This window comes from Cavia porcellus, unplaced genomic scaffold (genome assembly GCF_034190915.1).
Source record: "Cavia porcellus strain 051 isolate PalLab524CR breed Dunkin Hartley unplaced genomic scaffold, mCavPor4.1 scaffold_7, whole genome shotgun sequence".
Taxonomy (NCBI): domain Eukaryota; kingdom Metazoa; phylum Chordata; class Mammalia; order Rodentia; family Caviidae; genus Cavia; species Cavia porcellus.
The window spans coordinates 39,225,660-39,248,863 of NW_026947490.1; the positions used below are offsets into that span (position 1 = coordinate 39,225,660).

Here is a 23,204-nt window from a genome sequence, read left to right on the forward strand (position 1 = left end):
GGATGGAACACTCTATATTTCTATCAAGTCCATTTGTTCACAGATGTGATTCAGTTCTGTTATTTCTTTGCTGATTTTCTGTCTGACTGATCTGTCCCTTGGTGTCAATGGTGTGTTAAGGTCTCCTGCTATAATTGTGTTATTGCTTATTTGGTTTTTCATTTCTATTAATACTTGCTTTGTGTAACTGGGTGCTCTGGAATTTGTTGCATATGTATTTAAGATTGTTATCTCTTCCTCTTGAAGTTTTCCCCTAACCAGTATGCAATGACCTTCTTTATCTCTTCTGATCATTATTGGTTTGAAGTTCATATTATCTGCAAACAGTACCACTACCCCTGCTTTTTTGGGGATTCCTGTGGCATGAAGTATTGTTTTCCGTCCTTTTACTTTCAGTCTGTGAGTTTCCTTTTGGGTTAGATGGGTTTCTTGTAGACAGCATATGGTTGGATGTTGTTTCTTGATCCATTCTGCCAGTCTGATTATTTTAATTGGTGAATTGAGACCATTTACATGAATGGTTATAACTCTTATATATTGGTTTATTGTTGACATGTTATCTTTTTGCTCTTGCATTTTATCTTTCCATTCTATTTAATTATCTGCTTTGCTTAGTGGTTTTTTTCTGTATATATCTAAACTGTCTTTCAGTATTCTTTGCAGGGTTGCCTGGTGATCATGAAGGTTTTCAGCTGTTCTTTGTCATGGAAGTATCTTATTTCTCCATCCATTTTGAAGGACAGTTTTTCAGGGTACATCAGTCTAGGTTGGAAGTCATTTTCCTTTAGGATCTGAAATACTTTACTCCATACTGTTCTTGACTTCATTGTTTGTGCTGAGAAGTCTGCTGTGATTCTGATAGGTTTTCCTTTATAGGTGATCTGTCTTTTCTCTCTGACAGCTTTTAATATTCTATTCTTATGTTGGATTTCTAGGATGGTGATTATTATATGTCTGGTGTAGTTTTATTTTCATTATGGCTATTTGGAGTTTTATATGCTTCCCTGATTCTGATGTCAATTTCCATGTTTGGGAAATTTTCAGTTATTACTTCTCTAAATATCCTCTTGATATCATTTGTGTTGTCCCATTCTTTTTCATTTATCCCTAACAATCTTATGTTGTTTTTCTTTGCTTCATTTTGCAGCTGTTGAGTTGTTATTTCCTGATTCCTTGTTATTTTTAAAAAGACCTTTCCTTTCCTGTTCATTAGCTGTAATCTTGTTTTCAAGATCTGAAATTCTGCCTTCACTTTCGTTTATGCGGTTTTGACAACTTTCAATGGAATTTTTGATTTCCTGTATATCTCTTTGCATCTACTTCATGTATTCGGTTTATTTCTTATATTGTTCATCCCGGGATTCTATCTTTTTATTTTGTTCCTCTAATTTTTTAACTGTGTCTTCTTTAGATATGTTCAGCATCTCTTTCATTACTTTTATCATTTCTTGTTTTATCTGGGAGATTATTTCTGGTTTGGATTCCTTTAAAGCTTCCTGGAGTAGCTTCTTTACTTTAGTTGCTATTATTTAATGTATTTTGGGTGTATAGCATATGTTTTCTTCTATGTACATAGCTCCTAAGCTTTCTTGGGATGGTCTGGAGTTTGAGATTGCATTTTTGTCTTTTGTTTTGTCATTTTCCTATATTTCCCTGTTTCAAGTGTTGTTCCACAGCGTCCCCTGGGCCTCCAGCCACCCAGTTCCCCAGACTGAGAGAGGGTCACTGGGGGTGGCGCAGGCAGGCTGAAAACCTCCAGACCTTGAAGCCAGTTGAGTGTTGCGGGAAGCTGGACAGTTCCTTGACCACTGGGTGTGATGATCTTAAGCTCTGGCTTTACCTTTTTTTTTAAAAAAAAAAAATCTCCTTCATACTACATGTTTGCTGAGAATGGCTGTGGTTCCTTTTTTTTTGGTACCAGGTTTGAACAGTCTCAGCCTTGAGCTTATCAGACAGGCATTTATGCCACTGAGCTAAATCCCCAGCCCTGGCTGTGGTACTTTTTGAGGGAGCCATGGTCCATACTTTGAGAGTTGCTTTCTGTATCCAGTGAAGAAGACTAAATCTCCTGGCACAGCTCTTTCATCCCACTGGCATATACTTTCTAACTTCTACCACTCACTTTGGGACCTTTCCAGTACAGATACATGAAACAGACTTGCATAAGTCATTGTTCTGGGCTCTAGGCCTCCAGTTGGTCGGGAGTGGGAGCATTGTCATGGGCTCTAGGTTTTCAGCTGGACTCATGCAGGACGTTGCCATGGGATTCAGGCACTCAGCTGGGTTCTTTGGGTCTTAGTGTGTGGACAGGTTTCCTGCACTCTTTATTTTGTATTTGACATTTTGGGCAACCATTATAAAATAATATTATAAATTACATGTTTGGTATTTTCTTGTTCTTGCAAATGATGACTACAACACAGCCCATAATCAGCTGGCTCCAAGGCAGGGTGGCATGGCAGAGGGGCAGTGGTTCATAAGACAGCAAAAGCAATGAGAGGAAAAAAGGGAGGAGCAAGCTTCTTTTCCTTCTTATATTGTAAGCAAGCTATCTGCCCTAGGGTGAGTGTAGCACTCACACTCCCAATCCAGGCACCAGACAGTGAACCAATCACAAACTCTAGATTCAGCTACCCAAAAAAGCAGCCCCCCCATGACTACATGAGGTTTTGGTGGGTCATCTGGGCACAACGATAACAAACTAGAAAAGTGTTTGTTTTAAAAATCAAATCTGTATTTTGTTCCATTGAAAACAACATTATATTTGATTGACTACTCTGTGAGATCAAAGTGGGAGTGGTTTGAGAAATAACATTAACAAAAGGTCAGCATCATCAGCCTGTAATTTAGCTACTCAAGAGACTGAGACAATAATATTTTGAGTCCAGCCTGAGAGGTTTAGCAAGACTGTGCTTCAAAATAAAAGGAAAAAAAAGTACTCTGTGGATCAAAAATGAAACAGAGATTTTTAACCTTGATGAAAAATCCTCTGCCCTAGCTTGGCACTGGGCAAAGCCCAGAAGGGAGGGGAATCCTCTGCATGTGCCCAGAATGTCCAGGTTCAGCCATCCTTATGGGCCCAAGAGGGGTACCTTTCTTGGTGCCATTTTATAGACCCAGAGCCTTGCCCTGAAAAGGGGCCTTCTGTCCATTGTTTGGCTTGTAGGGCTGGATGGCTGCACCTTACCCTGGCTCCTTTAGCTAGACACTGTGGGGTGCAGTGACAAACACCTATGGTCCCAGCTACTCGAGTTGCTGAGGCTGGAGCTTGATGCCAGCTTGGGTAATGCAGTGAAACTCCTATTTTTTTTCTTTTACTACTCTAATTAGGAATAATAGGATTATTAATTCCTAATAAAAATAATTAGGAATAATAATCACTATAATAAAGCAATGTATATTATTTTCCTCAGTGAGATTTGGTTTGAGAAATGAAACCATCTTAGGATTTCAATCATGGCAAAACTGGTTGTTCTCTAAAATCCAGGAACTGCATTAGCAAAACCACAGACATAATTACCCACCTGTCAGAGAAATGAGTGTATTAACTGGGGGAATAAAACTGAACATTTTCTGCCATATGACTTGTTGAAGTCAAAAGTCACCTAATCTAATTGCTTTGGCTAATGCTTCCAGAACTATATTGAACAGGAGTGGTAGTAGTGGACATCTTTGTCTTGTTCCTGATTTTAGAATGAAAGCTTTCAGGTTTTGACCATTTAGTGTGAAGTTGGCTATTGATTTGTCATAGATGGCTTTTATCAGAGTAAGATAAGACTTTTTATTCTAATTTTCTGTAGTTTTTTTTTAAAAATCATGACTGAGTGTTGGACTTTGTCAAATACTTTTTCTGCATCTATTGAGATGATTGTGTGGTTTTTGTCCTTGGTTATGTTAGTGTGGTATGTTATATCTATTGATTTGTGTGTGTTGAATAGTCCCTAGATCCCTGGGGTGAATCCTACTTGGTCATAGTGTGTAATCTTCTTGATGATTTGTTCTGTTTGCCAGTATTTTCTTGAGAATGTTTGTATGTATGTTCCTAAGGGATTGGCCTGTACTTCTCTTCTTGGTTGGCTCCTTCTCTGATTTTGGTATCAGAGCAATGGTTTCTTCCAGGAATGAGTGTGGGAGTATAGCTTCCCTCTCAAGTCCTCCTACTGTGTGAGGAGAAGTGGCATTAGGTCTTCTCTCAAGTTCTTGCAGCATTCAGCAGTGACTCTGTCAGGACCTGGGCTTTTCTTTGCAGGTAGTTTTTTAAAATTACTTCTTCTATTTCACTGACTGAAGTTGGGTTATTTAGAATTTTTATATCTTCTTGACTCAGCTTTGATAATTCACGTGCATTTGGAAATTTCCATTTTTCTGAATATTCCATCTTACCAGAGTACAGTTTCTCAAAGTAGGTAGTGATGATCTTTTGGATTTCTATAAGATCTGTTGTGATTATCCCCTTTTCATTCCTAATTGTATGGATGAGTCCTCTTTTTACTTTTTTCAAATAAGATTGGCTACATTTTGTCTATCTTATTTTATTAATCTTTTAAAGAACCAACTCTTCAATTCATTGTTTCTTTGTATTTTTTTAGTCTTAATTCTGTCAGTTTATGTTCTCATCCTTATAATTTCCCCCATTGTATGCACATTGGGTTTAATTTGCTGCTCTGTTTTTAGAAATGTGCAGTCCAACATTAGGTTATTTATTTGAGCTTGCTCAAATAAATTTTCTGATTTGTTTTCCAATGTGAGAATTCAGTGGTATTAAATTTCCCTTCTAGGACTGCTTTCACTGTGTCCTATAAGTTCCAGTATTTCATACTGGCATTATAGTTTGTCTAATTTATTCTTTAATTTCACCTGTGACATATCAGTTGTTCAAAATGGTATCATTTAATTTGCATGTGTTTATGGAGTCTTTTCAGTTTCTTTTACAATTGATTTCCAATATCATCACATTATGATCTGGTAATATACACGGGATAATTTCATTTCCTTTGCATTTAAGTATATCCTGTGAGCTAACGTATGGTTTGTCTTGGAGCAAGTTCCATCTGCAGTTTAGAAGACTATGTATTCTGTTGTTGGGTATAACATTCTGTTAGATATCTACTAAGTCCACTTGTTCAAAGGTTTTGTTCTGCTTTGATATGTTTTTGCTGACTTTTTGTTTAGTTGATCTATTTGTGACAATGGGGTATTGAGGTCTCCCATTACAACCATGTTAGTGTTATCTGATTTTTCATATCCATTAATATTTGTTTTATGTAGTTCAGTGTGCTGGTATTTGCTGCCCATGTATTTATGATTGTTATCTCTTCCTCTCAGATAGTTACCTGAACAAGTATGTAATGATCTTCTTTGCCTCTCTTAGTCAGTCTTGGTTTGAAACTCACTTTGTCTACAAATAGAATAGCTATACGTGCTTTTTTTCTGGGTTCCTGACATATGGGGCACTTTTTTTTAATCCTTTAACTTTCGGTCTGTGAATTTCTTTGGAAATTAAATGTTTCTTGTATGCAGCATATTTTTTAAACTTGTTTCTTGATCCATTCTGCCAATCTGTTTCTTTTGCCTGGTGAACTGAGACCATTTACAGTGATGGTTATGACTGGTAGGGACTGATTTATGCTTGTCATATTCTTTTCCCGTTGGTGGTTCCCTTTCATTCCCCTGTATTTAATTCCTTCCCTTGTCTGGTGGATTCATTCTACTAGAATTCATGGAATTATTGTCTTCATTGTCTTTTTCTAAAATATCCTTGAGAACTTTGCATTCTGGTTTCATGGACATGAATTTCTTCAGATGTTTTTTGTCATTGAAGAATATTATTTCTCCATCAATTTTGAAACATAATTTTGCAGATTACATTGATGTGAGTTGGATCTCTGGCTCTGTCTCTGTCTCTGTCTCTGTCTCTCTCTCTCAGACTTGAAATACATCACTGTAGACTCTACCTGACTTAAGGGTTTATGTTGAGCAGTCTGCTGTGATTTTGATGGGTTTTCTTTTATAGGTGATTTCTTGCTTTCATCTAACAAGTTTTTAGTATTCTGTTCCTATGTTGAATTTCTGGAGTGTGGATCAGTATATGCCTTGGCATACTTTTTTCCTTCCAATCATGGCTAATTGGAGCTCTATGTGCCTCACTTATCCATGTCATTGTTTTTTGGTTTTTTTTTTGCTGTGGTTAGGAAGTTTTGTGCTATTTCTTTTGTGCTATCTTATTTTTCATTGATTTTGATTATTTCATTGTTTGATCATTTTTTTCAAGCCTATTTCTTGTAATCTGAACAACTACTCTGAAGATAACAATACTATATATACATATATATATATATATATATATTTTTTTTTTGGTACTGGGAATTGAACTCAGGACCCTTGTCCTTGCTAGCCAGGTGCTTATACCACTGAACTATATTCCTGGCCTCAGTACATAATATATTAACCAGTGTTAATCACCAATTATTTTGCTTTAAAATTCTGTATCATTCTTATTCCTTTTTTGTTTTTAAAATAAAAAAATTAAAATAAAGAAAATGATGAATAGTAATAACTGTTAATTTCCTATTCTTAACTATGGGTATCAAGTTTATAGCTGTATTACAAAATCTAAAAGAAATCAGAAAATTATATACAGTAAATATTCTCTTAATAGAGTACTTTCTCCCTAAGGGGAGAAAATTTTAAAGGAATATGAGGAAAAATAGGAAATAGAAAAAGAGAAACAAATTAGAACAAAGGCTGAAGAACAAAGGAAAATTATGCATGAAAAGTTCTAGCCCTAGTGTAAATTACTGTACAGTTATGGCAGTGGTCTAACATGACACAAAGCCAAAGCAGGAACACTTACCACTTCCTCCTTCTTCAGCCTTCATTGCAACTCTCCTTCCTGTTTGTGCAGGAAGAAAACTCCAATCAGCTCCTCGCACGTCATCACTGTCTGCCCCACATGCCACTTCCAATCAGAGGTCATATAACCCTCTGCCACTGGAAGGAGACAGTGCAACCGCCACAGGTTGTGTGCTCTTCTCTATGTTCTCAATAAACCTGTTATTTTCTTCTTTTTACTTTTCGCTCCTCTATTGCACCAGAAAATTCTAACAATGCAAGCATTGGGAAACTGGTAAAAACAGGATGGAAAGAATGAAGAAAAAACCAAACCAAGAACAAAACAAAATGAGAAAACTACAATAATGTTCACACTCATGAAAAAAGAAAAATACACAATGAAGAGAAAAGGCCCACAAAAAAAATTCTCTGCAGATTTCAGCCTGTGATGATCTTCTGGGGTGTACAATTTTGGTTAAGTGTCTAAATGCAGGGTGTCTCCACTGTCTCTAGCAGACAAATGAGGCAGGCAGAGCCCAGATCCATCATGGACATTCCCAGTGGGGTACCAGCGGTGACTGAAAAGATAAGAAATATGAAATATAAATGACCTTTATTTTGAGAATGCGGGGAGAGACACCTCCGATCCCCTGGGGCGTGGCATCCCCCCCAGGGTCGGCAATCTCTCCGTGGAACACATGGAGTGGAGGCATATATGTAGCTTAGGTTTGGGGTGGAGCCTGAGGGGCCATTAGGGATGCACAGGCAGACCATTGATATTCTTTTGGCACCATAGGTAAATTCTTAGGGGTGGGGGAGATGGAGCTCCTTGGTTCTGCCTGAGGCTTTACTGGCTACAGTGTTCTGCCTAGGCCAAAATTCTTTCATATCCCGTCTTATGATTATTATTATGAAAAGGGGTGAAGATTTCTCTCTTTGCTGCTTCCTGCTGGCAGGGGGTCTCAGGGAGTCGACGGGTTGATGATTGATGCCCAGGTAGAAGCTGGTGCCAGGTGTTTTAGCCAGGACAACACCACTGGTGAATGTACATATGTTAGACTGGAAAAACAAAGAGACAAGATGTTATGAGGAGGCATGGCACTGTCATATTTAAGGACCCAGGTGAGGTAGAAGGAAAGGAGACTTTGCTTTAGATATGTCATTTTATCAGGACCATGCTGAGGTAGAATCATTGCCACAGTAAGGTAGAATTCTGAAAAATAAATGTGGGGTTAGGAAGAGTGAAGTTATGAGAGGTGATTACTCCCCCATCTGAAAGGGTAAAAGTTAAGACGGTAGGTAGGTAAGGCTTGTCTCTGGTATGGATGACGTTGGAGTCTTTAAGAAATACTGTTAAAAGTCCTACTGGAAAAAATAATAAGAAATTAGAAACCAAATTGGTTAACAAAACATGACAGCCTGAGAGTTGTGGCTTTGGGGCCTTGGTAAGGCAGAGATGAGTGGGCAAAAGGATGGATAGATCTAGGGCTGGAAGGGCACCACTTAGCCTGAGTGATGTGAAACCAGGATGGCAGTCTAGCAACTCTGATCACCGTTGAGGCTGCCAAGAATGTCAGGTATGGGTCGCTGTAACCTGGTTGTAGTCCTTGGAATGATTTGCTGTAACAGAACTTTAGCAAGTATATCAGCAGTCTCCCTGGTTGTGTGAAAGGCTTTTATGTATCCTGAAAAAGTATAAACAAAGTTAGAAGACAAAATTTATCTGTCAGTCTTGACCAGGGTTGTCTGAGAAATTGGTGAATAAGAAAGGAAGGAGGTGGTCTATGTCACTGAGGAGAGGTTTACTAGCGATAACAGGTGTAAGCTGTTGAGGCCTCAGTGTCTGGGTCAGCCTGTATCAACACAAGGGAATAAAATGCGTTTTTAAGATTTAGGACTGTAGAGTGAGTGGTGGAGGGAAGATATGGCACCACTGGGTGGACTGGGAAGAAGCAGTCTGGAACCTTCACGAAATAGGCCCTGTTTGTAAATGGCATAGGTTGACTGTCAATAGCCCTAGAGATCGAGGACTTACTATAGCGGCCTGAAAACTCAGGAAGAACTCTGTACATATGGCTTCTATGTCCACAAGTATACAGAATGTCTTACCTGAGACTTTTAGTGGGACTTGGATTCTGAGACGGACACCCATACGGGGGCTGTGGTTGGCCCTGTGCCCCGTCAGTCTTTAGCAGCAAGTTTAAGCAGATCTGTCAGTGATGAATCTGGCAGTGTTGGCATTTCCTGTGAGGGCTGGAAGTTAGGATGGCTTACCCACTCTCTGGTGGCTAGGACAGTCCAGTATCCCTGGGGTAAGGTCCCAAAGGAAGGCCAGGATGGGGCACTCTCTTGCCCAATGTCTTCTGCTGCATTTGAGGCATAGTCCATGGGGGGGCCCAGGCAGCTCCACCTTGTGTCAGTTTACCTGTCTCAGAACTTCAAGTGTCACGGTTATCTCTGTTGTTGAAAATATGAAAAACCATATTAAGGTCTCTATGATGTTTGAAGGTCAAGTTTTTCCTTTTTGTTTGGGATTTGGACTACAGTAGAAGGTATCTGTAGAATTAAGTAAGTATGCAGGAGTTAAATATAATCAACAGGGTATTTATAATTTTAGTAATGACTTCCCATAAGGAGGACAGGTCCAGAAAATTTTAGGAACTGACATGTTATTTATGTCATATATATAAGTATCTCTTTTATGTTGTTAAAATGTCTAATGCCATGTGATTTTTAGAGGATGGCCTGTTTAATTAATTTTTAGCTTTTTAAATAATCAGAGAGAAATAAGCCATGGTATTATTTAATATCAGTTGAATATAGTTAATTATGGCTTGGTGCAGGGCTGAGCCAGGGCAGGCAGATAGGCTGGGAAAGGTTTAAGTTTGGCTTCTGCCACAGAGTTGGTTTTGCTGTTTTGCATGTATCATATAACCCTTGTTTTGGAAAAGAGCTAGTGGTTCCCAGCAAAAGGAATTTATAATTATTTTTAATTTTAGTTATTAAACAGGAGATCAGTGACAACACAACAAAAGGAATTCATAAATACCTCTTAATTTTAGTTGTTAAACAGGAGATCACTGACAATACAGTATAATATGGGCAGTAAGCTTAACACAGAACACCACTGGTGGTTTATAGCAAAAGGAATTCATAAATACCTCTTAATTTTAGTTCTTAAACAGCAGATTACTGAAGGCTTTAATTGATAAACAAGGCTGGTAAAATTACCAGGTGGCCACTTTGCTGTTTAATCAGCCAAAGTCTTGACTATTGCCGGCTATTTAACCTCAATTAAATGGCTTGAGAATGTAAAAAATAGCATCTCTGAGCTGAGCCACCGAGCTGCTGTTCATCTGTGTTTGTGGTCCAGCACGCCGGCAGAGCACGCCCAGTGTGAGGACAGGGCGTGCAGAGTGAAGGTGGGGTGAGTGCCAGGACGTAGTGTGCAGGGGCGGCTGGGACTGCCCCCGAAATGCATGCAGGGTGGCGGTGGCAGCGGCACACAGGGGGCGGAGCTGCGAGGCAGAGTTGGGATGCAGTGTGAAGCTGGGGCTACTCCCAGAGGCACAGCCGGTAGCCGGACTGATGCAGAGCTGAGCTGCCATGTGGAGCTGGAACTGCTTGCGGGGCGCATGGATTAGGGCACAGCGTTAGAGCTGACCCTGCGTGGACCTGGAGTGCCACATGAGAGCCAAGATACCACGTGGAGTTGGGGCACGGCGTGAAAGCTTAAAGCAGCTTAAAGCTTAAAGCAGCCCTGCGCGTATCTCTCAACAGTGTTTGGGCTCATTTTTTCCCATCTCGGGAGGGAATGGGTCAGCGTGTGGCAGGGGGAGGGAACGCTACGAGGAAACAAAAGGACACTGGTGGGAAACGGCACACATTCTCAAAACAAAGGCTTAGAGATAGAGAGTTTTGTAAACTTGTCGTCAGTGTGATAAGTTATAAATAGGTATGGTTTTTAGGGGGAGGACAGGAAGTGGTCCCCAAGATAAAATCTGGTGTGGGGTCTGGCCCATGGAGTTACAGCCAGATGAGGCAACGGGCCATCGTCTACTAAGTTTAAGTCGTCACTTTTTACTCTAGACCGATCAGTATTATATGGTTCCAAAGCTCGTAATAATTGGCTGTCACCAGTATATGAGTGGATCTCACGTGGGTTTAGTAACAGCTCTGCCCATGAGAACTTTAAAAACTCTGAAGGATGTGAGAGTCTCTCTGTGGATACAGGCTGACCCAGGAAAACTCTGCCTTGGGCTATCTAAGGATGTGAGAGTGTCATTCGAACCCACAGAAAGGGGGAGAAAACCCTCCTGGGGCCTGGTCCAGAGGCAATCTCTGGGGGTTGTTCACCTGTGGTAAATTGGGTCAGAGTTTGCCAACCGACAGTGACAAGTTTACAGCTCCCAAGTGTAGAGGTGAGGAATTAATGCAGGATGCAGTCCGGTCCTGGTCCTGAACGGCAGCCTTGTTTATTAATTAAAGCCTTCAGTAATCTCCTGCTTAACAACTCAAAACTGGTAGGGCCCAGGAGTCTCTCATCTGCTGTTCCTGGTCAGGGAACCATATGATAGAACTGTGGGGGACCAGGGGCTGCTGAAAAGATAAGAAGTATGAAATATAAATGACCTTTATTTTGAGAATGCAGGGAGAGACACCCCTGATCCCCTGGGGCACGGCATTACCCCGGGTAGGCGATCTCTCCATGGCATTTCCCCCGGGTTGGCGATCTCTCCATGGAACATGTGGAGTGGAGGCATATATGTAGCTTACGTTTGGGGTGGAGCCTGAGGGGGCATTAGGGATGCACAGGTAGCCCATTGGTATTCTTTTGGTGCCAGAGGTAAATTCCTAGGGATGGGGGAGATAGAGCTCCTTGGTTCCACCCGAGGCTTTACCGGCTACAGTGTTTCATCTGGGCCAAAACTCTTTCACCCAGCAAGCCTGCAGTGGGAATAAGACCAGATGCTGATTCTGGTGCTTTCAACTCTATAGAAGTTCAGGCTGATCCTGGCCTGGTTGTGGGGTTAGGGGCTGAGTTGTTCAGCCTACAACACTCCGGGTGTCTCTTGCTACCCTGACCTCAGCTCCCTGATCGTGGATTTATCCCTCAGTTGTCCCTCAACCTGTCACCAGGAGCTTGAGACAAGGCCAATCCATGGCTTTATCATGTCCGGAGTCAGCTGGGCCTCTTCCTAATATGGCCTGCTGCTATCATACCCAACAGCACGTGTCAGAGGTACAGGCCAGTACAGAGCAGAGCCCACAGGAGGCCTCCTAATATCAACTTCTGCCAGAGGGCTCCCCTACCTGCTCCTCTGTGGGGAAATTTCTTGGTGGAGTGGAAAAGAGCTGTTAAATTACCAACATACCAGATGCCCTTCTGCTGCCTGCTTTGAGTTGTAAATATGGGCCATTAACATAATGAATGCATTGGTTTCAAAGTCTATCTCCCCTGATTCTCCAAAATGAAACCAAGCAGGATTTCTACTCTTTGCAAAGATTTCCTCTTAGGCCATGGAGCTGACCTGGGGAATGTATTTAAAAATAATATTGATGAAAACACAGATAAACAAAACACTTTTGAAGAGAAACTAGCTTTCCTGACCCTCCCTTTTTGATGTAATCTGTCTGAATTTTACCACTTATAAAAAGGTGAGGAGCGGAGGTTTAATGATTACCTGTGCTAACCTCTGTACCTTTGGCTTCCTCCACTCCTGGACACAAGATATGGCCCTTCTTGGACTGGTCCACATTCACAGGCAGACAGCTGGACTAGCACCTCCTCTAGCTTCCAAAGCCCAAGGAGAAAGGTAAGGCTGCCCTGGTGATGGGGAGGCCCGCTGGTCTCCAGTTGGGTGGCTGGGTCTACACAGAAATTTGGAGCAGTTGAGGATGTGTCCATCTCGGACTGGTTTTCCTTAGCAAATGTTTTGTTTTATTCTTTGCATCCCGGAATAGGAAAGCACTGTACCCAGATGGAGAACCAGGTGTGCCCTGGGGGCCTTAAATTTGGGAGGGAATCATAAGAAAACCATCCCTACCTTGGATTGATTCTGATAATTATATTCTAGTATGTTTCAAGCAATTTTTTTCTTTTGCAAACAAAAGTGCCAGATGATGGAGCCAGGATGAGTTTCAAGCAAGTCACAGCTAAGGATTAGCAGAGAGCCACTTAGCACAGGAGCCAGGGGGCTGGGAGGCAGATGTGCCAGGGACAAAATAAACTCCTGAAATTTGGAAAACATGCAGGAAAATTGGGGCTGAGCAAATTCTCCTCAAGGAACTACCAACTGCACCCCTCTAAAATCCAAGCTGACTTTCACTTTGGGAGTCCGTACCCCTCACCCATGTTCACCAGCATGGAGCAGCCTTGGCTGAGCTTCACTTTGCCTCTTGTCTGTTTTTGCTGAAACAAACTTCAGCCCATGCTCTCCTTACAGCTTCCTGGAACTGTTAGAAGGGAAAGATGGGGGAGAAGATGAGCCCAAGAAAACGCAGGGAGGATGAGCGTTCCATTCAGAGCAAGGAACCGAAGGCCATAAATCTCCAGAAAGAGGTGAGGCTGCCTGATTCTGGTGGATGTTTCCCAGCTCAGGGTGGACCCATCTTAATGAGAGGCAGAAGCAGTGGAGGTCCTGCCATTCCCATGATGAACCAAAGAGCATGGCTTTTCATTTCTCCAGTTCGTCTTTAAATGAGCCATGCTCTGGATCCACTCCTGGCCCAGTCTACTGTGAACTCAGCATACTCTTGCATCATGCACGCTTTTCATGTGTGTGCTTCCATGAGTGGGGAGGGACTGAGGTCTGGTATTTGCTCAAACTGATGGCCTTTTCAGGGGTGATCAGAGAGGGCCTCCTGGTAGTCAGGCCCCCTCTACCCATCTTTGGTAAACATCTGATCCTCTTGTGTGTGACTGGCCTGAAGCTGGTCTTTGCAGGGCCTCCAGCATCAGCGCTCTGTCTTGGAGTTCTCACTGCAAAGGTGCAGCTGGCACAGTTAGGATAGGGATGAATGTGCTGAGCTGAGTTGTGAGGACACAGGGCTGGTGCTGAGCCAGGAAGGAGGGGAGCTTAGAGGTAGGAGTGAAGGGGCTGCATACTCAGGTTTAGTGGCTCATGCCTAAGACTCCAGCGCTGGGGAGTGGGAGTTGTTGGGCTTTCGAGGCAGGAGTACTGCAAGGTTCAGCCCTGACTAGGCAACATGGTGACTTAGCCAGACCCTCTTTCAACATAAAGGGCTGGGGCTGTAACTACATGGGATGGGTTCCACCCCCGGGACCAAAAATTAAAAGAAATAAGAACGACACACTGACCCTGTCCCAGGTGGGTTTGGCCAGCAAGCCCTGGACATGGAGGAAAGGGGGCTGAAGGGCCATGGATGAGGAGAGAGGCCCGAGCCGCTCAGGATGCGCTCAGTTAGGCTGCCAGTGTAGGGCGAGGGGACTGAGCTACAGCTAGGTCTTGTTTACCCAAGATATGAACCTGTGTGATAGGTTTGTCAGCATGCACAAACAGAGCAGGAAACTTGTGCATATCATCACATGTAAATGATATACCTACCAATCTGTGTGTGTGTGGGGGGGTATGCAGCCGTGCGCATATGTGTTACTAGTGATTGAACCCAAGGCCTTTTCATTGAGCTGTATCCCTAACTTTTTTGTATTTTTTATTTTGAGACAACCTGGCATCCAACCTGGAATTTTTATGACTGTGGATTCTCATAGCCTGTCCTTGTCCCTCACATGGATGTACGGGGACAGTACATACCTCAGCCAGTTGTAGCTCTTAAAAAGTTCACACTCTATAAGATGTTAGGACAGAGGTCCAGTCTCCAACAGGTTCTGTCCTTGGGAAGTGTCTCTTGCTCACCTGGCTCCTCTGGCCAGGACTGTATATCCTGATCCTGGTTTACTTGGTGAAAACTCCCTTCTGCTCTGTCCAGTGAAGAGGGCCCTCCCAAGGGCCTTTGTAATGGAGGGCATGAGAGCCAGTGTACCACGGAGCTTGAAACTTGGGCATGACTGTGTAACTCTGGCTTTGAGCATCCTTTCTGTGCTCAGTTTTCTCCTCCACGAAATGGGTATTATGTTGTATACTCAAATCATGGGGCTGTAAGGATATTATTTTGGGGGGGGTACACAGAATGAACCCAGGGTCTTCACACTGAGCCACATTCCCAGTCCTTGAGTATTGTTTTGAGACAAGATATCACTAAGTTGCTAAATTGCCCAGACTGGTCTGAAATTTGTGATTCTCCTGCTTCAGCCTGGAATTACAGATATCCACCACCACGCCCAGCACAGAGTAACTGATTTAATATGAGTACAGCCCCAGGAGCAGTGTCCGGATGGAATCACAGCAGCACCTCAGGGTGGACATGCCTGGAACATGGATTCCACTTTGACCCAGGCAGGCACAGAGTTGGGGTCGCCTCTGGCCCCATGAGCCTCTGGGTGACAGCATTAACTCCTCTTCCTTCTCCTCATCCCAGGTGGGCCTGTTCAGTGGCATCTGCATTATCGTGGGCACCATCATCGGCTCCGGGATCTTCATTTCCCCCAAGTCTGTGCTCAGCAACACAGGAAGTGTGGGGCCCTGTCTCATTGTATGGGCGGCCTGCGGGATTCTGGCCACACTGGGTAATAAGAACTCCTCCTTCTGGCCCCTATCCAATGGAAAACTCAGATAAACACTGTTTTATGCCAGGTCCTGACACCAGATCCCCACATCGCTTTTTTCATACAAGGGGCTGAATGCCGATCTTTCTCACTGAGCTATATCCCCATCCCATTTTTAATTTTGAGACAGAGTTTCACTAAGTCACTAAGTTGCCCAGTCAAGCTTCAAGCTTGCCATCCTCCTGTCTAAGCCTCCCAGAGTGCTGGGATTACAGGATGCGTCACTACGCCTGACTCCATTCCCTTTCAGTGCAAGGATGGTAAATAAGGGTAAATCAAGCTGCCACCAAATGTTCAGTGGCCAGAACTCAGGGCCTTCCAGTGCCAGAGGACTTGAGCCTATGTGGCACAGCACCCACTAAAGAAGGATGACATCTCTCGAGGGACTGAGGGGGGTCCCTAACTCTGTGTTCCAGGAGCTCTGTGCTTTGCAGAGCTTGGCACGATGATCACCAAGTCAGGGGGCGAATACGCATACCTGATGGAAGCCTTTGGCCCCATCCCTGCCTACCTTTTTTCCTGGGTCGTCATGATGGTGATGAAACCGTCCTCTTTATCCATCATCTGCCTCACTTTTTCGGAGTACGTGTGTGCAGCTTTCTACTCGGGCTGCGAGCCTCCCAAAGTGGTCATTAAATGCCTCGCTGCTGCCGCCATCTGTGAGTACCCTAGCCTGATATCCGGGGTAGGGGTCATAGGTGACTCTGCAGCGGTAGTGGCCAGGGATCCTGGCCTCAGATCCTCTGTGTCAACCCAGAAAAAGACATGGGGGCCTGACAGCTCTGGAGAAGCAGGGCTGGAATCTACCCTGTGTGCTGAGTAGCATCTATACCTGTGGGGCTCCCAGTAGTGCTGCTGACAGCTGTCCGTGTCACCTGCTAGTGCCCTGCAGTCAGGATCTGATGCTGCTTCTGCTTTGCCCTCTGAGGTGGGGTCTTGATTTCAAAGGTCACCATCAGGTGCATTTCAAAGGTCTTGCCATGCCCTCCTTTGCCCTCCTTCTGTGCTCCTTGCCCTTGGACACAGTCTGAGGGGGAGGTGGGAGGGTAGAAGCGAGACTCCAGGGCCACATGCAAAGCTGGACACAGGATGTGGCCTGCCCTGCTCTCCCTTTCCCAGTGCTTATCATCACCGTGAATGCGCTGAGCGTGCGGCTGGGGCGCTACGTCCAGAACTTCTTCACTGCAGCCAAGATGGTGATCGTGGCCATCATCATCATCGGTGGCCTTGTCTTCCTGGCCCAAGGTGACTGTAGGAGGAGGTGAAGGGAAGGAGGGTGTTACACAGTGTGCACACACATACATGCACACTTACACACGTGTACACATAGGAGCACGCACATATCTCAGTTGTGTGCAAGTTTGGTGGGATCTGCACAGCAAGACTCAGTTGCTAGCTTTTTAGTGTTTTTCAGGAAAAGCAATAGGAAGTTGAAATCACTCGGCTCTCCTTTGTGTTTCACTGTCTGGCCTAATTACAGGAAATGTAAAAAACTTTGAAAATTCCTTTGCGGGTACACCACCATCTGTGGGTGGCATCGGCTTGGCATTTTACAACGGACTCTGGGCGTACAATGGATGGTAAGTGGGGGCCTTGAGATGTCCCAAGTCTGTGCTCTTTAGGTGTCATGTCTGCCTCCCGGTCAGGGAACCAAAATGTCACATCTGTGAGATGAGCGCTGCTTCTCTGCTGGCAAAGCAGAGAAGCCCCAACAAAAACTAGAGGGACAAAGTTTACCAAAAGGAAGACACTTTATTTGTAAAGAGGAAAAGGAGGGGAGAGGAAAGGAGATGACAAACAGCTACGCTGGAAGGAAGAACCAGGGGAGGGGGCTGCGGAAAGACGGAGGACCCGTGGGCCTCAGCCCCCACTGCCTTTACGGGGGCGGGAGAGCGTTTCCACCAGCCAGAGCTTGCCATCGTGGCACTGGCTTTCACGCACCTCTGCCTGACCTAAGTTCTTCCTGTTCTGTATGCAGATTCTTTCTGTCTGTTCCCTTGTCCTTGCCAATCTTTTAAAGCCTTATCTTCAGTGTGGGTGCACAGCCTCCTCACTCTTGGTTAGCTTAGTGCTAGTAAGGGGACCTGTGGATCTTTTGTACTCTACAATGAACCTGGAGTGAATAATGTGGTGGCTCAGAGCAAATACGCATGCGTATTTGTGCACATGTTCGTGCATAGGTATGAATGCATGGTACCTTACAGTTAGTCAAGCCCCTGTTTCTCTCCTATATTTTGTTGGTGGTGGGGTGGCTCATTTGTGTACCTGGCCTTCTCTCAGTGTCCTGCCTGCAAGTTCTTTTTCTGATCTCTTGGTGCAAGTCCCAAGGATGTTTGGTGCCTTTACTTACCTGTATTTTTTTTTCCTGCTCATTCTCTAGCTTTATTTCTAGCTTGTTTCCCAGGAAAATCTCTCTAGTAGATTTTTTTCTGAGGTCTGTCCTGTGATAGTCCCTCCATGTTCAATGAGGGCAGTGTCTTCAGGCAAAGGTAAAGGAGAACCTGGCGGGATGGCTGATAAGCGATCCTGACCTTATCATGGCTATGTGTACCCAACTTTTTAGCAGGGTGGAAGGCCTCGAAGGACTAGGGGAACATTCTGTTTGGAGCCTGGGATGTTTAGAAAGCTTGGAAAGTGATACAGAAAAATTCCTCCCCCTCACCGTAAATTGGTGGGGTGGGTGGCTTGGCTGTTTTTTACTCTCTCTGCTGAGTAAATCAAGAGATGGATGGCCTTGTCCTGCGAGCAGATCAGATGCAGCAGATGGAGGGAGGACCTTAGCTGGAAGAGCTAAGGAGACCCTATTTTATTTTCTCATCTGCAGATCCCTGCTCCTACAAAGGCACGCTGATTTCACCTGCTGAGAAAAGCAGAGCTCCTTTCTGGGAAAATTCACCTTCACATACTTCTCCTGTCACTTTTTCTGGTGAAGGGACTGAACTCAGAGTCTTTGCTTCTGAAATTCTTCAAGATAGACTCTGTCGATAAATTGTCCTGACTAGACTTGAACTTGTGAGCCTCCTGTCTCAGCTTCCCACGGTGCTGGGATCAAGCACCTTCATGCTTGGCTCTGGCCTCTGTCATTTCTGTTTTCCTGGGCCCCCACTGAGACCAAGACACTCACTCTTTTCCCTGAATGTGGGCCTGGCTGCTGACCACACCCAGTGAGCAGGCAGTGCTGAGGCCTGAGTGAATTCTCACCAGGCAAATTGTCTTAGCAAAAGTGAAGCCAGCCAGAGCAGCCAAGGCCTTGAACGACCAGGAATGTTCAATGGATGCCACTTCTATTGACGCCTGGAGGTCGCTGGGTCCATTGGTTATGTCCTTTGAAGAAGAAGCATGAGCATCCTGATGCTGGGCTTTACTGAGGAGCTTTTGTTTTCATTTCTTTTTCAGAAAAATGTCTCCCATTTTGTTGAGGTATTCTGGTGATGCACTGCTCCTGAAAATATTCACTTCTCTTTCTCTCTGGTACTGGGAATTGAACCCAGCACCTTCAAATTAAGCTACATCCGCCCCTTTTTTATTTTTGTTATTTTGAGATAGGGTGCTGCTAAATCACCAACTTGCCCAAGATGAACTCAGACTTGCAATCTTCTTACCTCAGCCTCCCAGAGTGCTGGGATAACTGGCATGTGCCACTGTGCCCAGCAGTGAGGCCAACATTTATTTTGTATGTTTCACAACCTTCATAGCAATTCAAGTCATGTACCACCTTTGTTCCTTTTCTTTCTTCCAGGAATCAACTCAATTATGTCACAGAAGAACTTAGAAACCCTTGCAGGTAAGAAAGCTGGGTCAGGCAGGAGAAAACAGATCTAAAAGCATATGTAATCCCCCCGCTCCCAGGCAAAAGCAGAGCTGATGTCTCCTACGTTCCATGACCTATCCCAGCCAGTGAAGTTTTCATTCTTTCAAACAAGGCCTTGTGTATGCAAGAGAAGTGCTCTACCGTGGGAGAGAATGAGTCCTAACTTCGTTATCCAACCTTACATAGGGTTTGGCTGTGTTAGGGGCAGTGGAATGGTCACTAAGGAGAAAGAACAGCTCTAACTGCCTTTATCCTCCACTTCCTTTGTTTGAAACGATTTGATTCTACTGTCCTAGGACCCAGGAGGGAATCTTCTCATTGGAAAATCTCTCCTTCCTGCTGAGCACTGCCATATTTCAACGCCCTCCTAGGAAGGGCATCTGTGGCCTGGGCCACTACACCAACAAGGGTGTGTGTGGAGAGAGGAGAGAAAACAGGATGAGGAGGACATGGATCCTCTGGGCTGACCCTGAACCCCTGTCACTGTGTCTCAGAAACCTGCCCCTGGCCATCATCATCGGGATCCCTCTGGTGACAGTGTGCTACATCCTCATGAATGTCTCCTACTTCACCGTGATGACCCCGACAGAACTCCTGCAGTCCCAGGCAGTGGCCGTGGTGAGTGTGGAAGGGACTGTGGCCTTGAGAGGAGGCAAGAGGAGACTGGGTGAGTGACCAGTCAGGTGCTCAGCAGATATGAGAGATCTGGGGTGGGGGAGACAGGAAGGGCTGGTGGGCTCTTCCTGTCTAGCACCAGTCCCAGCTGCCTGAGCACAGGTAGAGCTCATGGCAATATGGTGGGGCTCAAGGAACCAGGGCTGGGTGTTTGACAGACAGGAGGAAGGAGAGGGAAATGTGCAGGGTGTGAATTCTAATAGTGAGTTGTAGAATCAAAGCCAAATGCGATGGGAGGCAGATCAGGCAATCTGTGCAGGGTGATGCACACCCATCATCCCAGCTACTTGACAGGCTGAAGGAGGGAATGACAAGTTTAAGGCCAACCTGGGGAATTTATTGAGACCTTTTCCCAAAATAAAAGTAAAGGCCTGGATATGTAGCTCAGTGGTAGAGCCCCCCTGGGCTTAATGCCCAGTACCAACACACACACACACACACACACACACACACACACACACACACACACTTGTGACAGATGGGTCACAAGTTCCAGTCAGCCTAGGCAATTTGTAGTGACTTAGAGAGATTCTATTTTAAAGTTAAGAAATGAACATTAAAAATATCTAGACATGTAGCTCAGAGCAAAGGCTCTAGTTTCAACCCCCATAATTAAAAAAAAGTATGGAGCACCAAGGACTGGAAAACATGCATGGGTTCCACATGCTTGATGTCTCGTCAAGTTGGGACAGGACAGAAAATGAGTTAGAAATAGACAGCAAAGTGTTGGAGGCTTAACGTGAGCAAGAGATGCACTTTGGTTAACAGTGAGGGCAATAACCACCAGCCTGGGTTTTAAATAGGATGAGAACAAGGGCACACCAAGTGAGCCTCAAGGAAGCCAGAGCACAGGGTGTTGTTCAGATTTTCCAGTACCTAAGAGTGATCTTGGAGATTTCAGTCACCATCAAAAAATATTGAGACTGCAGATAGGTGACTTGGGCATATATTTTGGTAGACTCAGCCAGGAGAAATAGAAGTTCAATCCCATCTTGGGCAACCTAGCAAGACCTTGTCTCAAGATAGAGAATTTTAAAAGGGCTGAGGATATATCTCATTGAAGGCAGTGGGTTCAATCCTCAGTGCTGCAGTCAATTACTCCATAAATATAAAATCCTGAGATACTGGGAAGAGTTTTTTAGCCACTGCTCTCCAGCAAGGGTCCCAGAGGCTGTGCCCAAGGAAGCAAGGTGGGGACTTGAGTTGTCTGGGAGGACAGAGGAGTTTATTTAGACCAGTGGCTCATGGAGATTATGGAGGGGAAGAGTCTCAGGATTTGTTTCCTTCTCCTGACAGACCTTTGGTGACCGTGTTCTCTATCCAGCCTCTTGGATTGTCCCACTTTTTGTGGCCTTTTCCACCATTGGAGCTGCTAATGGGAGCTGTTTTACTGCGGGCAGGTAGGGGACCCTGCTGTCACTTTGTCCCCTGGTGGGCAGGAGGTAGCCAAGCTGCTGTCACACTCAGGAGGCCCTGAGTCCCTGGGGCTGGACCAGGTCAAGCACCTCCCAGCCCAAGTGAGAGGCTCAAAATCCAGAGAAGAGATGTGGCTGTACCCACAGGGCAAACTGGCAAGGGAAATGTGGATGATCGATGAAGCCAAGGTGCTAAATAAGCGGGAAACAGCACTGAGCAAGGGCAGAGGGAGGCGATGGAAATGAGTGAGGCTTTGGTTTCTACATGGTAACCTATTATAAACTCAAATATCAAGTTCAGTCATTCAAGTATTGTAATCCTCTTCTAGTTTTCCTCTCAGTCCAAAATGTTATATTTGTAATCCCATTGAGACGTTATTGGAATTCTAGTTGGTCAATTCCAATCTACCACCACCAACGCAACCCACGGCGAGAGTAAAGACACCAAAACATATTCCAAGTTAAGGGCAGCCAAGGGGACCCAAGTCCATTTCTCGTGAGGACATGTGGACAAAGGCCTCGCTCGATCCTAGGCCTCTCCCAGCATTTATTACCTTTGAAGAAAAGGGGGAGGGGTCCGCTCAGGGATGAGTGATAGTTAGGATGTCAGGGATTGCTGAGTAACTCGAGCTGGCTGGCCAGGTGCAAGGATGGCATCTCTGTAATTTGCAGAGATAAAGACATGCAGAAGGATCAATTTACACAACCTGATTAAGGTAGCAGGGGAATTCTTTTGGGGGGCTGTTGCTTCGGTTTTTGATATGCAAATTCTTGTGCCCATAGCCTCTTATCTTGAGGCTCCTTCCCAGTTGACATTCCCGGAGTCTGTTCTGGGTCTTGTCAGCTCAATCCTGTACTGTGGAGAGCAACATGCAAGGCAAAGGGGCTGTTTGATGGCTAGACTTTGCATATTAATACCTCGGCTAGACTTATTTGCAATGCTTAGAGCCAACTGAAGAGAGAAAGAAATATCCTAGCCAGCCTTTCACAGATCAGTGTAAGGAAATAAGTCCCCAAGTAATCAAAGTCACAGCAATTGTTTTGGATCCAAAGGGAGTCACTGGAGGTGTCTCTCACATCTGTGATGGCTGCACGTTAGCACCTGGGCTAGCCTTGTTTGCCATGCTCAGAGTTAATTGAGGAGAAGGAAATACCCTAGCCACCTTTTTACATATCAGTATAAGGAAATGAGTCTCCAAATATTCAAAGTCACAGTAATTGTTTTGGATTCAAAGGGAGAGACTGGAGCTGTCTCCCACAGTAACCTTTATGCTGCATTGCTTTACTTAGTGCTATTCTCAGACATCTTCTCGTGCTCATACATACACAGACTCACCAAACTTTCCCTAAAATAGCCAAAGGTTAATACTTTAGGGTTGGCAGGGTGAAGTTATTTTTGCCAGTCAGATTCCTGGAGCAAAGAAAGCATGCACAGTTGATATCAGCAACAATAGCAAGTAAGCATCTCGACTGTTTGGCCCATATATATTGACGGTTACTAAGGTTTATTTTCTTGTGTGCTGTTAAAACTTTTGTAATGCGTGCATGGTTGTCTGTGTTAAGTCACGCTCATGTAAGTGTACCTTTATGCATACCAGTAGTAGACACTGAGTTCCCCATTCTGAAATACAAAAAGAATTGGATGTCTCCTTAATTTCTGTTTGATTTCTTATGCTCTCAAAACATCTATCACTATAGGGTAGGTGGATTCTATCTGGAGTGAGACCAGAAGACAAAATTTACCCAGGCTAGCCACCCTTGTACTGGTACATAATTTCATCTTTCC

At 44.4% G+C, this 23,204-nt stretch overlaps 1 protein-coding gene across 2 annotated transcripts in view; it reads left to right on the top strand.

Moving 5' to 3' along the window:
• The first annotated feature begins 12,566 nt into the window (after window positions 1–12,566).
• LOC100725370 (b(0,+)-type amino acid transporter 1-like) overlaps window positions 12,567–23,204 on the top strand; it is a 28,087-nt gene continuing 17,449 nt past the window's right edge. For both annotated transcript variants that reach the window (XM_003466682.3, XM_013149136.2), the window contains exons 1-9: window positions 12,567–12,647; window positions 13,278–13,393; window positions 15,331–15,478; window positions 15,934–16,176; window positions 16,637–16,762; window positions 16,998–17,097; window positions 19,257–19,301; window positions 19,823–19,946; window positions 21,300–21,403. In XM_003466682.3, coding sequence (XP_003466730.1) covers window positions 13,304–13,393; window positions 15,331–15,478; window positions 15,934–16,176; window positions 16,637–16,762; window positions 16,998–17,097; window positions 19,257–19,301; window positions 19,823–19,946; window positions 21,300–21,403 — 980 coding nt within the window. In that variant the 5' untranslated portion in view covers window positions 12,567–12,647; window positions 13,278–13,303. The remainder of the gene's footprint in view (window positions 12,648–13,277; window positions 13,394–15,330; window positions 15,479–15,933; window positions 16,177–16,636; window positions 16,763–16,997; window positions 17,098–19,256; window positions 19,302–19,822; window positions 19,947–21,299; window positions 21,404–23,204) is intronic.